A 26,107-nucleotide genomic window follows, 5' to 3' on the forward strand; every position below is an offset into this window, starting at 1 on the left:
CAGTGAGCGGCAGGGTGCATTGATACCGGTGGTCAGCAAGGAATAAAGGGTGATTTTAGGGATTCTTCCCCAAACTTCACATGTTCCTAAGACAGGGGATTTCCATTGGTTAAAAATAATACTTTAGTTGGTGGTTTATTGATCTTAAATATATTCTTTTAAATAATATGCTGTGGGTGGTTTATTTATGTTACCGCTGCGAAGTTATTAAAATAATATTATTAAATTCTCTGAGGTAATGGCCATCACCTCTCTGAAAAATGACACCAAGCACCCAACCTTTCCCGACTATATTAGTTCCTTATTGCTGCTGTAACAAATGACCCTGGGCTTAGAGGCATAAAAGGATACAAATGGATTATTTTACAGTTCTGCATATTAGAAGGCCAACCGCGGCTTCACTGTGCTGAGATCCAGGTTGTGTTCTAGAGGCTCTAGGCCGTAGGAGTAAATCTGTTTCTTTGCCTTCCTTAGGTTTTAGAGGTCACCCACATCCCCTGGCTCGTGACCCCTTCCTCCACCTTTACAGCCAGGAATGGTGGTTGAGTCTTCCTCACATTGCATCACTATGACCCCCTTTTCCGCTTTAAGGATCCTGTGATTACAGTGGTCCCACTGGGCTAATCCAGGATCATCTCCCCATCTCCATCTCAAGGTCCTTAACTTAACTATGTCTGCAAAGTCTCTCTTGCCAGGCAAGGTAACATACTCATTGGTTCTGGGATCAGAACATGGCATCTTTGGAAGACCAATATTCTGTCCACCACACCTTGCTCTGAGCATGCGTGTGTGGCTAGGGTAATCCCATAGAGGCCTCAGGCCTTTGAGCTGTCTGTGACTTAGGGTGGGGGCGGGAATTTTTGTCCATTGCTTATGGTTGCCCAGGGCTGGAGAAAGGGTGGAAAACCAGCCATGCATTGTTTAGTAACCTTTTTAGAAGTTTTAAGAATGGGTTAAAAAGCCCTGGCTCCTGCTCCAGCTCATGTCTTAATAGTATTCAAAATCAGGGGCAGTCCCTGCCTAACCAAGCAGAAGAACTGGCACCCGCCCCCAACTTTCATTCTTCCATGATACCGACAACAATGAATTCCAGGGTTAAAGAAATATATTTTTGAAATATATTTTTGCAGAGGAGGCTTTAGAGGAAGTTCTTCTAGCAGTTTAAATTAGAAAGTATTGAAGCTCCTCAATCCAGTTAACAGAAGCAGCTCCTTTTGCAGATGTAGAATGGGGTCCTCGTCCCTACCTGCTTCTTGAACTATTGGATCTAAACTGATGCAGTTCAGGCCCTGGAGCAGATGTGGCTGTACACACAGTAGGTGCTTGAGCAGCAGTTGAATTCAATAATCCCAAAGCTCACCTTTTATTTCTAGGTTATGAATAAACAGAAAAAGATTAAGACTGGAAAAAAATTTGACCATATGTACTAAGATTTGAAACATACATGTCATTCCCGGCCTTTCCACTTATTGATCCCAGAGAAATAGTTGCAGATGTGTGTAAGGATGGACATAAGCCATGTTTGTAATAGTCACAGATTAGAGACAGTTTAAATGTTACTTGAGGAGGGGTAAAACGAATGTGGTACATTCACACAGAGCAACTTAAAAAAATAAGCCACAGCTATATGTTTGAATCATGAACATATTATACAGTGAGAAAAGCAAGTTTGGAACAATATGCATCAGTTTGATTCCTCCAAAAATTATTATATATTTTATAAATATATATGTTACATAGAAATTTCTAGAAGTATAAACACCAAACTGAAAACAGTTGTTATTCTGGAAGAGGACAGGGATAGGCTTAGAGTAGGGATCGGGATTAGTAAAGATAGATTTTTACTTTTATCTATACCATGTGCATTTTTTTGCAATAAAATGTATTTAAGTGCTATCAAATATAAAATATATTTTAAATTAAAAAAGAAAGATAAATTAAATGAAATAATATAACATCATAAGCTGTAGAAACTGGTGATCAAATCTATTAAAATGTTATATTTCACAAAGCAGCAGTGAGAACTGGAAGTTCAAAATGATTTCTCCCATTTTGTTAGAAGTGTGTGTATATATGTGTATATATACATCTATACTACATATATCTAAATATACTTATATGGATGTTACATCTATCTACTACACACATACTATATATGTTATATCTACATATGTTTCATCTACCTATATATACTTATAATAAAATGTGCAAATGCTGCTTTGGTTAAATCACAGGAAAATATCTTATTCTTTATCATTGTTTTTATTATGTACCATGGAAAAATATCTCCTATGTAATTATGATTAATCTGGTAATTGAGTACAATTTTCCTTTTAAATAATTCAATTAACTTCAGCAAATTAAAAAAGTTTTCTGACATAGTTGCAAAATTAAGAAAAAAATGAAACCCAGCTTTCTGATACGTAGCATCCCTTTAAATGAAATCCTTCCAAGTGTGAAGAATGCATTAAGATTATATCAAATGAATGCTCTTTGGGGAAAAAAAAAAGATCTAAATTGTGATTTAAAGTTTACAACCACTACAATCTTTCCATTTGAGCAAAACTCCTATTGGAAACTGATAGGGTAGGGAGGGTTCGGGGGGTTACCTCAGACAGACCTCTGGGGATATCCCAGGAAACAAAAGCTGCTCTAAAGGAATTGTGCAAGGTTGACACCAACAGGAATTCCTTTCCAGACGACATGAAACTGAAGGTTGGGCGTTTAGTTCCACCGAGAAAAGGGGAACCAGTCTTGAAGATCCTCAACGGTCTGTGCATGTGCACATTTCTCTGGGGGTGACCAAACCCTCCCCTGACTCTGCAGGGTGGAGACTGTAAACAGATTGCAATCACGCACCTGCCGGTCAATGGATAAGCTCTCCACATGCAGTGACACTCGCCCAGCTGAGGTGTGGGGAGCAGAGCTGACCCATTCCCTCCCCGCCTCCCCACAGAACAAAGGGCGGTCATTTTCTGCTCCTCCCAGAGCCAGATGTATGCACACACCGTCCATCACAATTAACTTAAGAATCAGAAACACAATACAACTCACCCACAGCATGCTCAGAATCAATGCCGTCAATACCCAGAATGAGGCTACCGAAAAAGCAAAACAAAACAAACCTATTCAAATAGTAAATACTCCAAGCAACAGGGCTTGAATCAGACACACTACAAGGTCAACAAATCCAAGACAAGTTCAAGTGTGGGCACCTTGTAAGCGGAAGAGCTGGACATTATCCCAAGAGGAAAACGTAAATGCCTTCTGGGGCCAGCGAATGGGAAGGTCTGTAAGATAATAGAGAGTGAGCCTCTATTGAGATGGACTGCAGGTGCCCCAGGTAAAAGCATTCACATTCAATTTTTTAAAATTTCAATCCCTGCTACGTGATTCTTAAACAGAGAGTCTATAATCAAACAGAGAAGAAACAGAGTTAAATATGGGTGTAGAGTAGATGAAATAGAATACAAATCAGTCAGAAATGTTGCCAAGGAGTGCATAGGGAATGAGAGGCAGGGCAGTGATCCTCACTGCCATTATTGAAAGGATGGTGGCCTCTGGTTTATATCTTCAAAGGCAACAGCAAAACTAAAGTTAAAAGAAATGGCTTACGAAGCTCTACTATGAGAGATCAGATTAGTCGAATAGAGTCTTGACATAAGTAATTGAGCTGGATGACAGAGAGATTGCACACATTCTTATGGAAGGCTCTAACTACCTTCAGGGAGCCTCCAAAAACTATAGGTGTGGCCTAACTGGAAGGCAAGGCAGGGGTGAACCGAATGACCTCCCAAGGTCCTGATTTAAATATGTCTGTATAGTCAACCCGTGGTTATCCGGCCCAAAGAGGAAGACAGTGACAAATCATCCTGAGCTGGAGATAATAAAAAGTTATATTTGCCGTTGGAGTGTATTTTGGTACTTAAATTAGAACGTGACTTTCCGATGCTCTGAGAACTCACAATGCTTCATAATAGTCACAAAGAAGGCCTGACCTGGAGCTGGGAGGCTGCCCAATTTTGCCATCTTGTCCTCCATGTAACTCTTCTTCTTTGCTGGGGTGAGCAGTATCATCTTTCAGAAGAACACCCTGCAACCCAGGCTTTCTCAGACAGGGGCTGCCCACATCACCCTGGCCCTGGGAGAAGAGACAGGGTCTTTCCCTGATCTCAGGATGATGCAGGATCAAAACCCAAGATGGTCTGTTTCTGGTTGCCAGAGGATGGATCCAAAGGGCTACCTGACCCACAGTAAGCGGCAAGCTGGACACAGACATCGACTCTAGGCTGGTTACAAATGATGGCCTAACTTCTCTACCTTAGAGGACACAAAAGCCAATTTCTGGAGAGAAAGAGCAAAAGACTTAGTTGAAAAGGAAGGTGAAACGAATGCATGGTGTTTGGAAAGAAAGAAGCTGCCCACATGGGGGTGCTGTGGTGGTCGGGTGCTCATCTAAGGATGGTGGGATGGAGACCTGCACGCAAAGCCCCCTGTCCACGGAGAAAGGAGAGCATGCTCACAGTAGTAACTTGTGGGCCCAGGAGGAGGGGGCAGATGGTTACCCACTGTTCTCTGTCCTCTGTCAGGCCCTAGGCTCTACAAGGGGAGGCTGGTGTTACCTAGCAGGAAGCAGGGCCAACCAGAACATCTCGAATGCATTGAAGTCCTTTAACCAGAGACTCTGGCAGAGTGGTTCATGGCTGCAGGAGGCAGAACTGGGTCAGGAGCACTTCTCTCAGATTCAGAGAGTGACTGGACAGTCACAGGAACACAGACAAGCTGCTTGGCCTCAACTCTCCTCAGGTCACCTCAGGCCATAGGGTCATTATAACCTTTTCCATTTTTCCTTTTTCCACCACACTCTGCTCTTTAGTTTTTCCTTCTGAAAGCCCAGACCTGTGCTGATTTAAATGTGGCTGAATAATTAAAATGAAATAAAATTCACAATGCAGTTCCTCAGTCACAGCAGCCACATTTCAGGTGCTCAACCATCACAGGTGTCCAGTGGATACCATATTGGACAGTACCAACACAGAACAACTACATCATCACACAAAGTTCTGCTGGACGGTTTGCTAATCCAGACTTTTAGGTCTAGAATGCAGTCCCTTGCATTCTTCACAGGGTGGAAAAGGGAACAGAAAGAAGAAATACACTTTATAAAGCATCTCTTTTATACAGCATCACTACTGATCTTCACCACTGTCCTGTGTGTAGGCGGGGGATTTCAACATGTTCCAAAGGGCCCATCTGTGGGCTATCAGGCGATAAGGTAGGGAAGGTCAGCCTATCCTCCAGCCATACCCTGTGGTAACTACATAGCTAAGTACTTTGCACAAGGCTCACAGCTACTGGATGATATGGTTAGAATTAAAACCAGGCCTTCCATTTCTAAGGTCAATGCTTTCTACTGGTACATGCAACTGCTACAATGATGTTACCTGACAGTTACTTTGGTCAGTGCTGCCATAAAAGCTCAGGTCTCCCACAAGAAGGCTGACAGCTCCCTGTAGTGTTTTTTAATTGATTAAACTAGTGGCCTGGTGCATAAAATTCATGCACATTAAAAGGGAATTAATTAGAGGAAATATTTTAATATTGCTATATTTTCTGTATAATAGAAGTGTCCAGCCAGCCCCACCCCCATTGGGCGACACCAAGACTCGGCCGCCCTCCCGGCCTCCCCCCCCCCCCCCACCACAAGCCCTGCTGGGCAGGGGACTCAGCTTCAGGTCCCCCAGCCCTGGTGCCGGAGCAGGAGGCATGCGGCCTCAGGTCCCAGCCCCAGTCCAGCACCATGCAGCCTCAGGTCCCTGCTGATGGGTCAATATGACATCACAGCATGATGACCATTTGCATATCAGCCTTTTATTATTAAGATGATTTTTGAAGTGATAACTAAACTTTGTACAATGTATTTTAGCAGCTGTTGGGTTGGGGAGCCTTGGGGTTCAAATCCTGACTCGTCTACTTACCATTTACTTGACAGAAGGCATGCCACTCATCATCTTTGAACCCAAATCTCCTCTTCTCTAAATAGGGATGATAGTAACTTACTTTATAGTGTTGTCAGGAAGATTAAATAAGGCAATGCGTGTGAAAGGCTCAGCACAGAGCCTGGTACGTATTAGTGCTCAGTACATAATAATTATTAATGTAATTGGCAGAATTTATAATGCACTGTCCCATGCAATAAATGGCCTACTATGGAGGCTTCCGGGCGAGAAGGCATTACAGTCCCCAGATGATCTGAATCTCAGCAAATAAGGGAGTGATCAAAACCATGCCACCAGAAAGCTGTAGATCTAGGGCATGAACTCAAGTTATTTGGACTCCAAATCCTATGCTCTTCTGGCTACACAATGTTGCTTCTCAGGAGAGAAGGGAGCAGTGGGACCAGGGCATGTTTTAGAGGAAGTTTAGCTATCCCTCCTAATTCCATCTTCCTCCCTTCTTTGAAATGGACAATTAATGTTTCCTTAGTGTTATGTGAAATGCTGTGCAAAGGCTGACTGAGCATCCCCATCTCTTAATTGTCACCATGAAGCCCCTCCTACAGAGATTCTAGAATTCCACTGATAAGGAAGTAACTACACCTGCATAACTAAGGATATGAAGAGAGCACCTTGAAGCAAAGCACTCAAATTTTCTCTCTGGAAAGCGCGTGGAATGAACACCTTTCTTGGATCTCCCCTCCCCACCCCCCCCCCCGCCCCCCACCCCCCGCTATAACAAAAGGCAAAGAAGTAGCATACCAGCATCCACTGAGTCCAGCTAGGACTCATGAGTGAGAATGTGTGTTGTTGCAAGCCGTTGGATTTGGGAGTTGTCACTCAGCCTCATCACAGTAAAAGCTGACTGATGTATCTATCAGACTCAAGGTGGGAGGCACTTACCCTGCCACGACGATCTCAAAGTCCCCGTCATCGTCCACATCAGTAACTGCCACTCCATAGTTGAGCTGGGTGGGGTTGCTGTCATAGTCAGGGGGCAGAACCGAATTGGTGACTGCCGTGAACATCGGTTCAGCTCGCTGGGACCCCTCGGTGGGGGCTAGAAACCACAGCAGCAGCAGGAACGGAAACATCCTGAACATCTGAAACCAAAAGTGACACGTTACTGAAACAGTCAAAGCAGCCCAGGAAAATCTAACCCTGGTAGACCCAGAAGTGCCTTTCTCCCCTGTTCACGGAGGACCTGGCGATGCCTAGACTGCCACTTCTCCACAAGACTGCTCTGACCTCCCTCTTTAAACGTGCATCCTGCCCCCATCACGCCTGGTCACCCTTACCCTGCCCCGCCTTTTCTTTTCCTACAGCACCTATCACTATATGACACACTGTGTAACACATTTATTCGTCATGTCTATTATTTGTTGTCTGTCTCCCTCTGCTAGCATGTAAGTGCCACTAGGGCAAGATCTTCGTCTGTTTTGTTCACTCATGTACCCTAAGCCAAGGACAGCATCTGATACATAATAGGCCCTTAATAGGTATTTGTTGAGTGGGTGAATGAAGGGAGGGAATGTAGAGTATAAATACACTGGCACCTCCCATACTCTGGAAGGAGGATTGGAAGAATGAAGAAAATAACAGCTTCTAAGTGGTCCAGGGGTGGGGTGAGACTCCCACGAGTGTCCAGGTGTAGAACAACAGCGAGGCGTGAAGGATTATCTTCTGTGGCCTATACCCCAGAGGTAGTCTGGAGGGAACCTGACTTAGCAGGTTTCCCTGGCCACGGACCCTCCCTAGACAGCTGGCCATGGCCTCCAGACCAGCAAGGAGGCAGTTAGGGAATGCATCCCAGCAGGACCTGGCGGGCAGCACATCATTCACTTGGGGAAATTAAAGCGTTGCGTGCGTGCTTTATTATAAATTAATTATGTATAATCCATTGTATAATTCATTATTATATCGCTAACATAACTCAGGGTGTTGCCGAGCAGCCTGGGGCCATGGGAGCCTGTGGCACACGCCCAGGAGACAGATGAGAATGGCCAAGGAGTTGGAAGGACTCCACCCCCTCCTCGCTGGCAAGGGAGACACTCAGAACGCTACAGATGGCACCACCCTGAGACTCTGCCCGCAGGCTTCGAATCAGAATCACAGAGTGTTGTTGAGAAGGCTCTGCTGGCACGAGGCCCGCACAGGCAGGGCAGGTCCACTCCCGCAGGCAAGGCGGTGCCTCCCTGCCTTCCGGAGGCAGCAAACCCCTTCCTGATGATGGAACTTTTCCTGCTGCCTTGTCAGTGCGTCTGGCAGCCGAGAGCAAGGCTGAGTGTGGCTGATGTCTTAATGAAGAGAAGATCTGAAGGCTGACTCCCCATTATGGAGACGGACGCGCCTGCCAGCAAATAAGCTTGCTCCGGTTCGGGACTCAGAGATCAACATGAAGGGTCCACGCACTTCAGAGCTAACATGACTCGGAAGCCTCCTTACCACCTCGTGGGAGAGGCTGGAGAGAGACAGGGGCAGGGTTCCAGCAGCAGGGCAGAAGCTAACCTCGGCGAGCCTTCGTGGGAAGGAAGCTCCTGGAGTGTCCTCATAGGGCACATGTTGCTGTTGCACGATCAGAGTGAGGTCAGTCCAAATTACAGAAACGTCTGAACAAGACAGCATCTTCTACCGGGCTGGCTAATTACCAAAGGCAAACGCGTCGCTGGGAGAGTTTGCAACTCGGCAGGAAGTTTGGTTGGATAAAGGAAACTCATAATTGGATTAATGAGCAGCTGGAGGGGTCGGAAATGAGAAGCTGAAGAGTCTTTACGAACCCGTGCAGACATGCTGCAATGTAGTGAGGATCTGAAGGTCACTCGGCTTTTCAAGGTATGACCTCTATTGTAGGGATGGCAAAAGTGTTTCAACTCGAGATTCAAATCCAATTGATTGGCAGTGGCTTGAAAGAGAACTGTGATCAGCTTACAGCGTTGCAATGGGCATGAAAGACAAGAGTGGCCTCAGGTAGGCCTTCCGGAAGCTAGTTCGTTCCTTCCGGGCACCGTACCTGCAATTCGGGTCACTGCCCCCCGGGAGGCAGGCCCCGATAAGGGTGACACCAGTAACTGTTAGAAATTTTTTATTGAAGGACATGAGGGGCGAGAACCATGATCTAGCCTCTTGATATTTATCTTTTCTGTGAAAAGTAGAGCTCTTAATTAAAGGAGCCGTCAGAAGGAAGTAACTACTCCTATCCATTTCTAGAAAAACAACCTAAAGCAAGATAAAAAAAAGAAAGCCTACACCCATGGGCTGACCCCTATTTTGCTTGGTGACCTTGAGAGCAAGCCACAGTCTCATCGGGTCCCAGCTTTCTTCTCCAAAATGAAAGTTTGGGACTAGATCTCTGAATTTCCTTTTCAGCTCTACAATTCTGTAATGGATTAAAGGATCGAAAAAGAAAAGCCAGCCCCCATCGGTTTTTCTCCCCAGTTGCTTCTGTAAACTTCAGACCAAGGTGTGGGTTTTCCCTATCTGAGCATATTAGACATATTTTGAATTCAATGGCTTTTCAGTAGTTCCCTCCAGGGGGCCAAGGCCAGCGAGGAACCAACCACCATTGCTGTGGAACCTGAAGTCACCTGTCCTGGGCAGAGCATGCATGGCCTTCCCCGAGGGGGTGGGCGAGGGTCGGCAGGGCGGGCATACACTTTGCATTTCTACCCTCTGCCCTGACAGAGGCACCGGATGCACCCACCGGGGCTGCTCAGCGCTGGCTCGTTAGAGGGTAAGCCGTGGGCTGGCGCTGATGGTGGATCAGGAAACAGTGATGGTGAGGAAACTTAGGGAAAGGCCTGTAAATATCTACCCTCTGCTTTCAGGGCTCAGATGAAGGAACTCATTGAAACGCAACTCAACATCCTGGCTGCTCAGAACGGTCCCCACACCCGCATCAGGGAGTCTGTTCAAATGCTGAGTCTTGGGCCTCACCCCAGACCTACTAAATCAGAATATGCGTTTTAATAAGATTTCAGGTGATTCAAATGCAACGTGTCATACAGTTATTTAAAAACTGTTCTTTGCTTAAAGCAATGCTTCTCAAAGTGTAACATGCTTACAAATCACCAGAGGATCTTGGTAAAATGCAAATGTTTTATTTTTACATTTATGAAAGCTGGGGACAGTGAAACCAGGAAGGGCTTAGGATAGCGACGGGAGAGGGCCTCGGTGCTGCTCTGCTTCGGTTCCCTAGAAGAGTGAGTTATGGGAAAGAATGAGCGCAGGCGGGACTGCTCTGGCTCACTGGGAAGTCAGGGAAAAGGGGGTCTTGGAGACAGGTTCAGGGGTCAGCCTGGGACGAGCTGCCACTGCCCATTGCTCCCCTGGTTGCAAGTCTCCTGGGGACCCTTAGAGTTTAGGAGACACATACTCTTGGGAGGAAGAGCACCCGTAAAATGCAAATTCTGACTTGGTAGGTCTGGGGTGGGGCTGGAGATTCTGCATTCTAGCAAGCTGCCCAGCGATGCCCAGGCTGCTGGTCTGCAAGCTTCACTTGCAGCAGCAAGGCTAGACCAATGGTTCTATACATGAGCTGCCCAACAGAATCACCTGGGGAGTATTTAGAAATATGCTGCTGCCCAGGTCCTTCAGACTTAATTGGGGGGAGGGCGGGAGTGTGTGTGGGGGAGAGGGGTGAGTGCTGCCTATTTTTGGAAACTTCCTAGATGATGTTGATGGGCAGCCTGGGGCTGAGAGCCACTGCCCCAGACGCATGGTCCCCAGATGGGAGTGTACGTTACAATCTGATTTGAAGTGAAAAATGTTTCTGCTACTAAAATTCATCACCAGCTTGTTGAAGTATATGAAGAAAATCTATTTAGCTAGAGAGTGTCCAAGGAGGAGGCGGAATGGGGAGTTTGGGGAAGAAAGCAGAGCAGGAGGGTGCTGCCTGAGGCAGTACGGGGCAGTGGGCACCCCAAGTGACCTCTCCTTTTACACGGCTGGCTCAGGGAACCTCCTCTCACATCCCTGTGAACATCTGAGTCTTTCGGAAGAAAGGTTAAAAATAGAATTAAAAAGTAGGTTGGACTGAACTTTGTTTTCCTGAATGCATGTGTGTCAAGCACCTGCATCAGAGCGTGGTGAGTGGTGCTCTCAGGCACCGGCGTAGTAAGGAGTGTAAGTGTACGGGGCGGACATCCAGGGCAGAGCGGCCTGCAGCGGGCGAGGCTACACATCCAGAGCGTGGGCAGAGGGGTGCAGGGCCAGCGTGCCAGCACCCCAGTAAGCAAAGTGGTCTGCTCCTGCAGGGGAGATGGGGGAGGGGACAAAGAGGGGCCTCAACAAAGGCGAGAGATGGTAGGACTTGTGTTTCAGGCAGTGAGAAGAACTGCTTTGTAGTAATAATTTCTTAAAAATGCTCTCTAAGCAAACTTCTTGAACACGCCTCAGTGGGATGGAGAGAGAAAAAATAAAACCCAAAGCCTGGAGTCAGGGACCTGAGTTTGGATCTTAACTCCACCAGAAAGTCTCTGGTGACCCTGAGTATGTTCCTTAATCGTTTTGATCTCCAGTGTCCTTATCTGTAACATGGGAACCCTCTGATGTACCACGGTTCCTAGGGTTAAGTGAGCTAGGGAAGGCCTCGGGGGGCGGGGGGGGGGCAGGCAAGACGGCGCTCACTGCGTGCCTCCTCTCCTTCCACAGACTGTGCGAAGGCTAGAGAGCCTTTAGACACTGGCCGTGGGTCACAGGCAGCCAAACTCAGTTTTCTGTGGCCTCGGGACTTTCCTGAATTGGGTCTGAAAACTGGTAACCAAGCAACCTAGGTCTCTGATGTGGGGCCAGGCAGCTGTGGGGAGAGGCTTCCAGGGCAATTTCCAGGGCAAGCAGTTATTTAGCAATTATCGAAAGAGCCAAGGACACCACCTTGAGCTCTCACAAAGGCAACAGCCCTGAATGCTTCAGATACTGGGAATGGGCAGGGGGCACAGAGCCTTTCCAGATGCTGCAGGAGGGCAGGGGCTGGCGGGAGAGGGGCAGCTGCAGGGGCAGCCCACCCTGCACGTGCCGGCCTCCGGATCTGCACAGAGACCCACAGAGGAAGGCTCAGAACAAAGGCATCGCAGGAGAGGAGCTACGCGAAGCTGCCCTGGCTCATTCGCTCACAGCTCACTTCCTGGGGACCCTCGATGAGCCGGGATTGTGCTCAGCAGCACGGGGTCACAGGGAGAAAGCTGGCCAACATTTGCAATATGGGGTGAGGGGTGCTGTGGGGCGGGAACATGGATATCTAAATTAGCTGGGAGAGGCTTCCTCCAGGCAGGGGTGCAGCTAAACCTCAAAGGATGCTCAGAAGTTAGCTGGACAGGAAAGGCAGGCGGAGGAGAGGAGAAGGAAGAGAAGACAGGGAGCAGACTCCTCAAAGGTCTGAGGAGCCAGCTGTCACTCCAATGAGCCCTTCTAGCTCTGCCTATTGAAAGGCCCTGATTCCTGGGAGGAGAGTGAGGGGGAAGCGTTCATTTCCCATTCCTCAGGTCTCCATCCCGGAGGGACTTTCATTAGACCAGAGCAGTGGTTCTCAACCGAGAGCCGCTTTGCTCCCTGTCCCTCCCGACCCCAAACATCTGGCAATATCTGGAGACACTTTTGGTTGCCACAGCCAGGGAAAGGGGGGAGCCACTGGATCTAGTGGGTGGAGGCCAGGGAGGCTGCCAAACATCCTACAAGGCACAGGACAGCCCCACAACGAAGGATTATCCAGCCCAAAATGTCAAGATTGAGGGGCCTGGATGAGTGCAATGTTCTGGCCTCCTTCCTCCCCTTCCACTCTCCTCCCCAGGGCAGGAGCAGGAACTCATCAGACTGGCCAGTGTGGAAGAAGTGGGCATGGAGAGCCCTTTCGGCACCTGCCTCCCTGCAGACCACTCTCTGCCATGTGCTGAGCCTGGCCAAGCAGGGTCAGCCCCGCCCCCACCCACCAGGAGCATTGCAGCTGGAGGTGCAGGCCTAGCCACAGGCCCCATGGACCCCACTCCAGAGCCTGGCCTTCCAAACAGCTGTATCTGTAATGATGCATTTTAATCTCCATCTGCCCGAGCCCCTCCTCTCTCCTCCCTTCTCCCTCCCCCTTTCTCTCTCTCCATTGATCCTGATTCTGAAGGGAAGTGGGATGCTATTCCCTGGGCCCCTTCAAATCCCAACACTGCCACTCAGGTTGGAAATCTGGTGTCATATTTGGCACTTTCTTCTTCCTCATTCTTTGCAACCACTGGCTCACTGAGTTAATTGTGCTTCACGAATCTCTCTCAAAACGGCCCTGTCTTTCTGTCCCCACTGCCAGGGATTTGCCCCTCTGTCTTTCTTTCACCCGACAAGAGCAATACTTGCCAACTGCTTCCCCCCTCCTCACACCTCACTTCCACATGGCTATCAGAGCTCCCTTCCCAAATCTCAGAGCTGATTGTGCCGCTCTTTAGCCTAACTCATGGGACCCTGTACACAAGACAAACGGGAATTTTTACTGCAATTTCATGTAACAAGTCTATATGAGGAATAGTTCATGTGACAAGTACCATACTATGTGAGGAATGGGTAGTAGTAATAACACCTACCATATGTGCCAGATATCACTGTAACCTTCATATAGATTTTATCTTCATAGTAGCCTTATGAGGTAGGTACTACTATTGTCCTCATTTTGTATTAGAGAAAACGAAGGCACAGAGAGGTTAAGTAACTTGCTCAAGGTCACACAGCTAGTACATGGTGGGGCCAGGGTTTGTGCCTAAGCCATTTGGCTCTAGGATTGGTATTCTTGGATACTAAACAGTCTCGCTCACTACCCTAACCTTGTCTTAAACCATGTGAGATGGGAAGACAGTGGAAGAAGCAAGCACCTCTGCTTGGGGCAGCAGGGGAAGGCCTAAGAGAGAGGCGGTGGTGAGCTGGCCAGAGGGATAAGGTGGAGAAAGTGTTCCAGGCTGAGGGGCCAGTATGTGCACAGTGGCTGAGCAGGATTCTGTGGTTCAAGGAGGCTCTGTGCAGCTGGAGCATGCGATGGGGGCAGGACAACTGGTGGAAGGAGTGTGGCTTAGGAGGCTGGGAGGGACTGTGGAGGCCTCAAGAGAGACAGGAGCCAGAAGGGTTGGAGAATGACCTGGCAAGAGTGGTGTGCAGGAAAGAACATTGTAGCAGAAGGGTGTGAACAAGGCCAAGGGGCTGGGACTGGAAGCAAATGCCTTGGCTCAAGTGGGAGAGACAGCTGGAGGCTGCCATTCAGTCATTCACTCACTTACTCACTCATTCATTCATTCCATAGTCTTGTGTACCTACTCTATGCCAGACACTGTTCTGAACGCTGGGAAAACAGCAAGAATAAAATTAAGTCCTTGCCCCCGCGGAGTGTACATTCTAATGTCTCAATTGCTGGCATTAGTCACTGGTGTTCCTCCATCCTGTCCCCATCCTGGTCCTCTGCATTGCCAGCCTGGAAGACAAATGCTAGACCTTCTGCACCTTCCCACCTCCCAGGGGCACCATGGCCCATGCATCTTCCCAGCACCAAGGAAATACAGGCTGCCTTCTCTTCCCCTCTACCTGGAGAGAGCTCCAGGCGCTGCCTGCAGCTACACTCAGACAGAGAGGAGACTTGGTCCTGCTCCAGAAAAGGCAGATGAAAACTCAAGAGACCCAGGCTAGGAGGTGCCACAGAGACCAGCAGGCTAATGAAATGGCATTTCTGAAAGCGAGAGGACAAATGCAGTCTCCTAGCCTTATGCACAAGGCATAGCAGGTCCTTAATAAGTATTATTAACTGCTCAGCCTTCCTCGTCTGTAACAGGGGAAATGAAATGAGACAGTGTTAAGTGCTGAGCACAGTGCCTGGCAAACAGAAAGCCCATACATGGTAGGCAGCAGCAGCATCAACAATCAGACTATTACTACAGCTAATCAATGTTGGCTGAATGAATGAAGGCATCTCAGGAGGTGGAGTCCAGGCCCACCAGGTGCTCCCCTTCCAGGAGTAGCTGCCAAATGCTGAATGGAACGCAAGGGCCTGTAAGACTTTGAAGAATAGGCTTGCTTCTGTTTCTAATTTGTCTAGGAACCTAGTGGAGTTCTTTGACTTTCAAAATACTGCTTTTCAAATGAGGAACCCCTCAGTTTACTGTAATATACACATTCATTCTTCAAGCATTTTGTAGGTGCCTGTGGGCCAGGTTGGAAATGATAAATAAGACATGGCTTCTGAAACCAACGAGCCTGCAGTCTACCAGGAGTGAGTCACAACACAAGGGGAGAAGTTCAGAGTAGGAACAGGTACAAAGGCCAGACGGAGGCCATAGGAAGGAGGCATGAACTAGCGAGGTGGGTGGGACGGGCATGTAGAAAGGGCTCCCGGAGAAGGGGAACAGAGATTCCAATGGGAGCTGCATCCCCGGTGCTGGAGACCTACGGATCCAAGGCATGGCTGTGACAGTGCGTTACTGGTGCATGCCATAAATGCAGTTGTTGCTGCTGTAATGCAGTGTTGGGATGGGGGAGTGGGTATGAAGTGGGAGAGAAGGTGGGATGCAGGAGAAGACAGAGACAGTCTTGCATGGAGGCAGCCGTTGGGGCCTGGGGAGCCTGCTTTGCCAAGGTACCAAGCCTGGAGTCATGCCAGTGGGGAGGTTTTGAAGTTGGGCCAAAACATGATCGGACTTGCATTTTAGAAAGGGCATTTTAGATCTGGGGCAGCAGTGTGCAGGACGACCAGGCTGGCCGAGTTTCTGGAAAGGGAGCGAGATCTGGACATCCTGGGGTGGGGGTGGGGCATGGCGTGGGGATGACCTCCAAAGTTCTCTTCCAGGCCTGCATGTCTACGGGTCAGATTGTTTCCGAAACCATTTACAATGCATTGTGGACTTTGCTATTTAAAAGCATCCGCCCGGAATCGTTTTGTGAAGCAGTGATCTACTCCGTCTTCTGTCTTCAGTGGAAATCCAAATGACCATCTATGTATCTGCTTAGAGCCAGGGAACCTGCACTCAGCCCCTTGCGGCAGCCTGGTGGGAAGGAGCGGGGGCTGGAGGGGGAGTGGAATGAGCATCCAGAGCATGGTGAAGAGGACGAGAAGCCTGGCTGTGCTCAAGGCTAAGAGCTGGCCACCAGCTCGTGGGATGGGCCCTGCTTGATCAGTGGGACCTTTGGAGGTTCATAGAGCCCTGATGCCAAGTGCTAGCTCTGGGGAGAAGGAGCCAGAAGGAAAACTGGCCTCACTGACCCAGTCTAGCTTGAAGACCCGCTTTAATACCAAGAACCACCTCTGCCCCAGAATGGCCACCTGCGCTCACTTATGCATTTGTCACCCGCTGAGCACCCAGGGAGCCCCTTCATATGCCGAGCACCGTGCTAGGCACTGAAGTTACAGCTGAGAACAGAGACACAGTGCTTCCCCCCACACTGCTTACATGGCTGCACCTCCCCCTCGGGGACTCTCATTTCCCCACCTGGATATACATAGCTTCTCAGACGTGAGGTGCATGACTACAGTTCAAAGCCGAGACTGCTGGTGATGAAAGGGCTTCCTGCCCAACTCCTCTGATTACAAGGACTGGCCTCCCGAGGCCAAAGGGCCTGCCCCGGACATGCAGAACATTCATGGAGAAACAGGAATGAGATCTATGGAGTGACCTCCAACCCCCAATTTGGGAAAGGAGCGGTATAACCTCTAAGGTGAGTCTCAGGTGACTCCCTACATCCATTCCTGAGTGCAAGGAGGGCAAGACCAGGGATAGGCCTTCTATGAAAACACCCACAGAGGCTGTTCCCACCAATTCTACAAGCGCCCCCCTTCCCATGTGGGGGCGGGGAGGATTCGGGGTCCCAGCCTGTGGTCCCTCCTGAGAGCTGTGTCTGGATTTGCACATCATGATGTGTCTACCAAAGGAGGTCAGGGCAGGGGTGCCAACAAGACACCTCCACGTGGGACTGCTCTCCAGGTGGGTGGAGGCTGCTGGCAGGGAAGGAAGTCCCTGCAGTCCCTCCCCTGGTCAGTGGGACACCCTGAGCTCAACAGTGATCCCTGCAACCTTGTCACTGTACGTGTCGGGTGCAAACAAAGATAAGAGTAACTGGAAACAACAGCAAGGGTCATTTTATACTCTCTGCACTCGCGATTCTTCTGTGGCTAATTAAAGTAATATGTCTAGATGTCCCTTGGAAGAGATCTTTAAGTATATGCCTGTTAAGTAAATAAGGTTTTACTAATTAACAAACACTCCTTGCCATCCCTCCTTGACGTTCCTTGCAGAACTCCCCGCTGCTGAGAGTGTTGAGCAGGAAAGGGTGGAAGAGGAGCTGCCACCTCCCCTCCGGGGGGAGTGGGGACAAATCTAGTGGCTAGTCATTTGTGGAGCTATCAGTTTCTCCTCCGGATGTTGATCAGATTTCCTGGGCTGGAACCATCTTACAAGGCTAGGGTCCTGGAACTTTTCCAAGAAGCAAATGCTGTACTTCTTACCAAGTCAACATGATTTCTTTCAAGGAAAATTTTATCTTTTAAGCGCCTAGGGTTTTTGAAGGGCAAATCTTTGGACTTTTCTCTAAAGATAGTGATTATGATATACTTATCGTTTGCTAAGACCACCCTCCCCCCGCCCCCGCCCCAGAACACACACTCACAGAGAGGCATGGGGGTGCGGGAACGATGCACCCAATAGTCTGCAATGAGTCAGTGGCATAGCCAGAACTTTGCAAACTCCCCAATTCTTAATAATAGCAATATTAATAGTCTCTGTATCCATTTCTAAGTGTTTTCACAGCTCCCATTTAATCTTCATAACAATTTTGGGGGAAGTCCATCTCAGGACACAGCAGATCCGAGTTCCAGACCAGCTTTGCTGCTTGCTTGCTGTGTGACCCTGGCTAGTGCCTTCACCTGTCTGGATCTCAGGGTCCTCAGCTGTGAAGTGGGGCAGTTGGATGAGAATACTTCTCAGACCCCTCCTGCCTCTCACGTGCTCTGATTCTGTGCTGCAATACTTCTGGCCCCAGGTTTCCCAACCTTGTTACTATTGGCATTTTAGGCCAGACATTTCTTTGTCGGAGGGCAGTCCTGTGCACTGTAGGATATTTTGCCTCATCCCTGACCTCTACCCACTACATGCCAGTAGCCCTCCCTACCCAAGTAGTGACAACCAAAAATGTCCCCAGAAATTGCCAAATGTCTGGGATGCAAAGCAACCCCTAAAGTCACTGCCCAAGGACTTCAGTAAGGTCAAGATCTTGAGTGATTTAGTGGGAAAACATCTTCCTGCCCTTTCTCTTCCGCAACCCCTTTACACCTTTACACACACTTTCTAAACACAACCTCCCAGCCCTTTGCTGCTTCCTATTTCTTAAATGCCCTAAGTGGTCCAGGGTGCGTTTGGTGTGATAATGAGCCAATTGATTTCATATTTCCTCCTAAAGAGAGTTCATAGGTTTACGTCCCCAAAACAACCAGCCAGGCTCCCCAGAAATCCCTTGCAGAGCCCCAGCTGGCCTGGAAGCCTGTATCTGCAGCCTGCAGGAGGCTCGGTGAACACGGATTTGTCAGCACTCTTAAATCACTGGGCTCCGAGGAAGGCTTCTCCCAGCACAAAGATCCTTCCCTAGGAATCAATAGCTCAGGGCCTTCCATCACATTCAGAATTATCCTGGGACTTGTAAAATTTATTTTCCCCAAGCATGGCAAAACCCCAAAATGAAAGCCCCACGGCAGGGGAGGGAAGACAGCAAGGAAGGAGCCCTGCCAAGAAGGCCTTGTCCGTCAGCCCAAATGTTGCTGTGAGCAGAGGCTGATGTACAAACCTGGACACTCGGCCTCATTTGCTGGGAAGAGACCCAATGTGGTTTCCAGTGGTCCTGCAAGAATATCTCCTCCCAGCCGATACCTCTGCATATTTAACCAAGGGCAGAGGCGTGTGGAAGACTGTCTTCCTTGATCTTCACCATCCTACCCTCATCCCAGGGTCACCAGCTTCAGCATTTTGCAGAGGAGGAAACAGACATGCAGGGGTTGAGCAGTTTGTCTAGGTCTCTAAGCCAGTAAGCCGGGGAGCCAGATTCTGAGCCTGTATCCTCCCCACTACACTGGGCTGTCTGCTCGGGGAGAGTGGGGTACGGGTAATTCTCTAGTGGGGCTCAAGAAAGAGGCGACTTCTTGTTTTCTCGGTGTCTAATGCCACGTCTCAAACTCTAAATCCTCTCCCCCATTCAAACCAAAAAACAGAGATCCTGTGCTATAGTTGCCTTTTATGTAATTGCTAGAGGCCTGATGCACGAAATTCACGCAAGGGTTTTGGCCCCAGCCCCTGCCTGCCGCCGCTGTGGTGGTGGTGGTGGGGTTGGGGGGGGGGGGTGGGGGGCAGGGGCCTCTGCCACCTTTGCCTTGGCCCCGACCACAGCGGCTGTGTCTGGGAGGACATCTGGTCTAATTAGCACATTACACTTTTATTATTATAGATATTCCTCAGGCCTTGTCCAGAACCAGACCAAGCTTTGGGAATGCTGGCACAGCTCTTTAGCTAGAGCTGGGAGCTGGCCCGGATCTCAAGCACAGCCTCTCAGACCCCACTTTAGAGGAGGAACTGTTGCACCCTGGTGGTTCACATTATCCTACTGCCTCCCTCCTCCTCCTGAAGGTAAAGACCCAACTTTTCTGTGAGCCTGAAGGAGATGAGGAGACTCAAGCATCTCCCCTGGCAACAATCATCCCCTGGGTAAGCCTTAGGGGCAGAAAAGGATCCACCCCTTGGCATTCTGTGCGGCAGCACTGGTTTCTCCTGGGGGTCACTGCCACGTCCGAGGGGAACGTCACACAGTGTGCAAAGGAGCAGGGTGGAAGGGGAAACGGAGGGGGCAGCCCACAGGCCACTCAGCAAACCTCCTTCCCAGGCCCAGCTCAGATGTCGACAGCCAGATTCACAGAACAGAAAAAGGGCAATGGAAATGGTAGTATCTTCCAAGTCACCCAAGAAGTCCTAACACAAGGATTTTGCAAAAATAGAACATCCTAGCACTCTGACCTTGAGCTGGGAGCGGCAAGACTGGGGAAATGGGCAAATACTGGTTGGAAACTCTCCACTTCACCCAGGGATCTGAGTACCGGAGGTCCCACAGGCTGCGATGTGACTGCAAGACAGAGACCCCACCCCAGCACACCTTAACGAAAGAAAGGAAGAGCTGCAGGCCTGGGTTTCAAGACACTGTGAGGCAGTGGGCACTTCTGATTCCTAAATGTAGGAACAGAAACTGGAGTGCACTTCTTTTGCCTAAAAAACCCACTTGGAATAATGAGATAAGATAATGGAGAAAGGGGAAATAATAATTAGGAATTTCTGTTGCCTGTATATGTACATTATAAGAACTTTATCTGCTGCTCACCTCCTCATTCTATATAACAGGTTCAAAGGAAATTTCCCCAAATTACTACATTCAATAATTGACCTATTTCTGATCAATCAGAATTATGAGTACCTACTGTGCAGGGAACACATGTCCATCTCCATAGTAAAGAGGAAGCAGGTCACGGGGTGGAAAGAGCTCTGAGTAGAGGACTAGGAATCCCTAGGATCCAGTCCTATCTCTACACAAAATAGCTACATGATACTTGCCCTTATTGGGTTTCGGTTTTGTCATCTGTAAATTAAGTGTGCATGTGTGTGTAGGAGATGAAGTGAGGTTGGACTAGATGCTCTTCAAGATTTCTCTCTTCTAGCTCTAATGTTCCTTGGCTTTGTGAGCTCTTAATGAGTTCAAAGAACACACCAACACCAAGCACGCCTGAAGGATCTCAGAGGGCGGGTGGGGCTGAGGATCAGCTGTTTCCTTGGAATGTTGTATTTGCATCTGCCCCATTGCACCCGAGATCACAGGACCACCTGAGGTCCAGGAAGCATGTGGTAGAAGAGTTTCAATCCTGAAGGTGACCGTTGGGGGCTGTGGCCTGAGCTTGCTTGGAACATTAAGTTACTATGGCCAGTGAAGGGCAAGAAGTGAGTCCCTTGCCCTGAGGTGGGTGCCTTTGGCGCCCCCTACTGGAGACCAATGAGCCCGCAGGACAGCTTCATTCACAGTAGCAGGAGGGAGGAAGACTGAGAACAGGAGACTGTCACAGCTCTTTTAAAAGAACAACCTTCCTGGTTCGTGTCCTCTCTCCATGAAGGTCTATGTTCCACTACTCAGAACTACACTGGCCATTGGCCCACACATGCACACGGGCACTCCTGTGCAGCGACAGGACCTCTTCATCAGACATTAAGGTGCCAGATAATAAGCATCCGGGTTCAAAACACCAGGTGCAGCCCAGATGGAGAAAGGGAGAGAAAGAGTAACAAACAGGTATTTTGCTGTACAAATCCCCAGTGGGGAAAAAAAGTCTTGGGAAATGCAGCAGGAAAATGTTGACTGTAGCACAGGATAGCTGGGTTTGGGGATATGGATTATAGCCCCATAAAAGATCTCCAGGCTCAAGTAGCTACTGTAGGAGTTCAAACCCCCCCCACCCCCATATTCAGGGATGGGGTACAGGGGAACGCTACAGCTCCAACTGAGCAGCCCGCCCTTTGACCTTCTCCGGAGACCATTAGTACCAACTGGAAACCGGAATGTTCAAACCGTGTTCCACTGTCAGCATCAAGACCCTCAACTCTCTTCGTTGCCTCTTAAATTAACTTTAGGACCTGCTGCCAGAAGGATGTTTTTAATCAAGTCAGAGGGTGAGAAAATGCTTCCTCAAAGGCCATATTGGATCAACCGCCATATTCCCACCTTCCCACCTTCCATCTCCCCTTCCTCGTGGCTGAGAGTGAGGTACAGTGCGACTCTGAATTTGATCTAATTCAGTCTTGGGTGTCTCCAGCCCCGAGTCATCAGGGTAAAAAAGCCAACAGCGCTTCTCTTCCTACACGAGTTCTCTCCCCATTGGAGCCAGCACCACCGAGCTGCCCTCTTCCCTTCCTTTCCACATGGCTCCACTTGGGAAGTCCTACACCCCATCCCAGAAAACATTTCAAGTGTGACTCAAGAATGTGTCCTGTCTGGAGGGCTCAAGCACCTCCTGAGACACACGGAAGCCCCCCCCCCCCCCCTCAGGTGCACACCCTACCAGCAGCAGCAGCAGCAGCAGCAGCAGCAATACCCATTAGTCATGCCCAGAGGAAGGGGCGAGCGCGCCCCGCAGCCCCGGGAACATTGCCCAGCCACCCTCAGACCTCCCATCCAGGCTGGGATGACTTTGGATTCTTGAGTTGGTTTCTGCAGAACTGGGACGAACCAGGGCTCCCAACCACTGTCCTGTGGAGAAGTGCGCTGCATTGCTGGGCATGCCCCCAAGCCTGGCCTGCTACCCCTCAAAGCCTCCATGTGTCCCCGCGGGGCTAAAGGAGGACCTCCGGCTCCAGGGCAATGCCTGGACCTGGCTTGCCTGAGACAGCCTGAACGCCAGGGACCACACCTCTGTCCAGCAAAGGCAGCTCCCGGCGAGGCGAGCAGGGCTGGCTCCGGGAGCTCTCTGCCAGCCAGCGCCGTGCCGGGGAGAGGGGCTTCCCCGGGGAAGAAGCGCCCGCCCCCCGGTTCTTTCCCACGCTGGAAGCTCGGGCACAGGAGCTCCCCCGGCCCAGAGCGGAGCCTGCCTGGCTGGGTGATTCCCAGCACCCCCAGCACATCCCTCCTCACCTGCTCCGCCCCCTCCCGGCACCAACGCCCCCTCCCCGGACCGCTGACCTCCAGTGCGCCCCCAGTTGGGAACGCTGTAGCCCCACACCTTCGCTCCCACCTCTCCACCACCTCCGGCCCAGTTCCCGCCTCGCCCCCGGCCCGCGGGGGAGGCTCTGCGCGCCAGTCGAGTCCGGAGCCTCTCGGCAAGTTGGCAGCAAAGCCGTTGCCACCTTGGCGGTCTCTCTCTTCCCGGTTCCGGGCGGCATCCCCGCCACCGCCGCCGGCAGATCGGGAGGGGAGCCTCGGGCGGGAGAAACTTTCTCCGCCTGAGGGGCCTGACGGGGTGGGGGCCCGGAGCGGGTACTCACGCCGCGGCCAGCGCTGCGAGTCCTCCTCCGGCTCTCTCACCCCCACCGCCTCGGGGCGTCGGAGCGCGGGCGTCCGCTGCCGCCTCTGCCGCCGCCGCCTGCCTGCGCCCAGCGGGTCCCGGGCTGGCCTCGAGCCTCCCGCCCCGACGTCGCCCGCCCGCTTTATACAACTCCACTCGAGCGCGCCGGGCTTATGTAAAGCCTGGCGGAGCCCCGCAGCCAATGGCGCTGCGGCTGGGGCTCGCGGCCCGCGGGTGGGGGGCGCCCGCGCGGCCAATCGCGGCCCGGGGAGCCGGGGAGCCGGGTGGGGGAGGGCGCGCCGCCCCGCGCTGATTTAGGAGTCGGGATTGCGGTGGCAGCAGCCGGCAGCACGGCCGGCCCGGCCGGGCCCCACGGCAGGCGCTGGGGTGGGCGGCGGCGCAGGCGGCGGCGAGGGCGGGGGTCCCCTGCTCCCCGCTGCTGCGGCGCGTAACCTTCAGGAGGCAGCGGGGCCGGGCAAGGGGAGCGAGGGCGCCCCGCAGGACTCTGGGGACCCCGGGCCCGCGGGAAGCTGGGGTCCCTCGGGAGGAAGCGCTGGGAAGGAAGGCGAGGGGGAGGGGAAGGAAGGGCGGCGACCCCTCCCCGGGCCCCGCGGCCACCCCCGCGCGCAGGGCCGAGGGTGGCGGCGGGAGCAGCGGCGCTGTCGCGTTTCCCCCCCAGGGAGCGACCTGGCGTCTCCGGGCCGGGCCGGAGCGGCCGCTCGAGCCACGCAGATGGCGAGATTTCGCGCTGCGGAGAGAGCGAGCGCCGAGCCGATCTTTATCGGCGGGGAACGTGTCCGAGCGCCTCCCGGGGACTGCTCAGTATGGAGCGCGGAGCTTCGCGACGGCCCCGGAGGGCGGGGAGCCGGCGAGCACGGCTCGGAGATCTGGCGCGGCGGCGGCGGCGTCCGCGGCAGCGTCTCCTCCCCTAGTCCCCCGCCCGCCCGCTGCGCCCCCACCCCACCCCGCCAGCCCCGGCCCACCCGCTCGGGTCCCGCGCGTTCTTCCAGCCTCCCTCGCCGCTTTGCGCACAGGTACTGCTGCCCCCTCCTCACCCCCAGCCGCTGCAACGGGCAGGATGGTCTCTGCTTCTCGGGCCCGGGTCCTGGGGACGAAGCTTGGGAAGAGAGCTCTTGGTCAGCAGTGCCCAAAATGCCCGGGTGCCCGCAGGAAAGGAGCCTAGGTCGATAACACTTCATTCCTTTACTTCGCGCCTAGAATAGGGCCTGGCACATAATAGGCGCCCAGGAAGCGTTTACTGAATGAATGTTGAGCTTCTGTAAGCAAGGTCTTTGGGTCTCTGTAAGTTGGGGCAAGGACAGGGCTTTGGAAGAGAAAGACCTGGTAGTAAGTCATTAGAGGAGGGAGGGAGCGAGGACTGTTTCCCATCTATTGACGGCTTTGTCGTCATCACCCTGGCATCAGGACACGTCGCTATTAAAATGACTCCAATGTATTTTTATGGAGGGCCTGCCAGCCCCTGACCGCAGAGCCTCCAGGGCCTACTTTGGCCCTGTTTTGAGGTCTCTGTGATTGTCCTCTGGAAAGAAGTAAGCACAGGCAATCCTAGTTTTGGGGGGGCCTTGGATCTAGCTCAGGTTCTTAACCCTTTGAAGGTTATGGGCCCTTTTGAGAATCTGGCAAAAACTATTGAATCCTTTCTTTAGAAAAATACACACACATTTACACACACACACACACACACACACACACACACACACACACCCCTGGAGTATAATTTCAGGATCATTAGGGACCCCAAGTCTGTCTTAGAACTCTCTCTGCCTGATGTAAACCTGTTTCTCTAGGGGTCGAAGGCAGTAGTTTATAATTGCCCTTCTTTGGGGGATCCTAGAACCCTTTTGAGCCATTCAAGAATCTGATTAATGTTATGAGTCTGCTTCTCAGGGGGAAAAAAAATGCTCAATCATACATGTTGACATATAATTCTCAGGGGTTTATGGATCCTTTAAAGCTTAACCCAGGGTCCCCAGATTAAACCTCGCAGCAGACAGACTCGGCACTAAGGGCTCCCTCCATAAAGAGTTCGGCGGCCCTGTACCTGCTGCATCATGTCCCACCCTGCCTGAGGGCACCTGAGTCCTGTGGTGATGGCCCTGGCACCTGAGAGACCATCTCCACACTTGCCTCTGCATCTTGGTCCCCACCACCCTCTTTGTGTGAAAATAAGTTGCAGGTTGTCATGTTCTGTCTGATCTGTGAGTGTTCCGTACCCAGAAACTCCAACTCAGGGTGACAGCAAGTGACTGGTAATTAACCAGCTTCACTCAGTCCCAAGCATCTGAGCACACCTTTCCTGGTTTTTGTTCTCACCTCTCTTTCTGAGGGCGAAGCTGTGAGCAGCAGCCCCAGCTGTGGAGCCTCGCCTCACCTAAACCTGATGGATTTCATAACGAGCACGGTAATGGTCAGTATTAGCCATCCAGATGTGAATAGGCCCTCTGCACAAAACAGCTTTGTAATGACCTCACGCTTGCCTGCAGCTAGCCAAGGAAGGGTGCAACAGGCCAGAGGTGCGGGGGAAGGACAGAGAAGTGCTGGGAATGATGGAGACATTCTCTCCTCGAAGTTCTCCAGGAAATGGAATCTGGTTTTTGCACTTGAAATTGTGAGGGTTAAGCCAGGCTATCCTGGTCCTATAATTTCTAATTTCTCTAATGTCCTCCACGCCCACGTGCTCAGCTCATGTCTGTCCACTTGAAGCTCCAGCCCTGCCCTGCCCATCTCATGGAAGAGGTCTTACCCTCACAACTGCACAGACACGCCCTGCTTGCTCAGGGCACATGAACACTCTATAAACTGAATTGTGTCTCCCTCCTCCAGACTTATATGTTGAAGCCTTAACTCCAATGTGACTGTATGTATGTATTTATTTTTGCTGCCAAAAGCTTTATTGTTTCGTTTGGTCCAATGCATGGGAGAGGGTGGTTAAAAGAATGGCTAGCAGCTTTGGGGAGAGGCTCAAGTAAAAGCCAGACACCAAGGGATGTAGAGGGGCCTCTCAAAGGCCTCCGGGCTCCAGGCTCCTAGCTGGAGGGTGAGCCTTTCCAAGGATATTCGCCCAGCCCAGCCT

At 51.0% G+C, this 26,107-nt stretch overlaps 1 protein-coding gene across 4 annotated transcripts in view; it reads right to left on the bottom strand.

The window, feature by feature from the left end:
• CRTAC1 (cartilage acidic protein 1) overlaps nt 1–23,225 on the bottom strand; it is a 134,452-nt gene extending 111,227 nt beyond the window's left edge. For all 4 annotated transcript variants that reach the window (XM_081105270.1, XM_081105271.1, XM_081105269.1 and 1 more), the window contains exons 1-2: nt 22,994–23,225; nt 6,900–7,099 (exon numbers count right to left, since the gene is read on the bottom strand). In XM_081105270.1, the coding sequence (XP_080961396.1) occupies nt 6,900–7,099 (200 nt within the window). In that variant the 5' untranslated portion in view covers nt 22,994–23,225. The remainder of the gene's footprint in view (nt 1–6,899; nt 7,100–22,993) is intronic.
• Between the last annotated feature and the right edge of the window lie 2,882 nt (nt 23,226–26,107).

Source organism: Myotis nattereri (assembly GCF_964212035.1).
Source record: "Myotis nattereri genome assembly, chromosome: 13".
NCBI classification, from domain to species: Eukaryota; Metazoa; Chordata; class Mammalia; order Chiroptera; family Vespertilionidae; genus Myotis; species Myotis nattereri.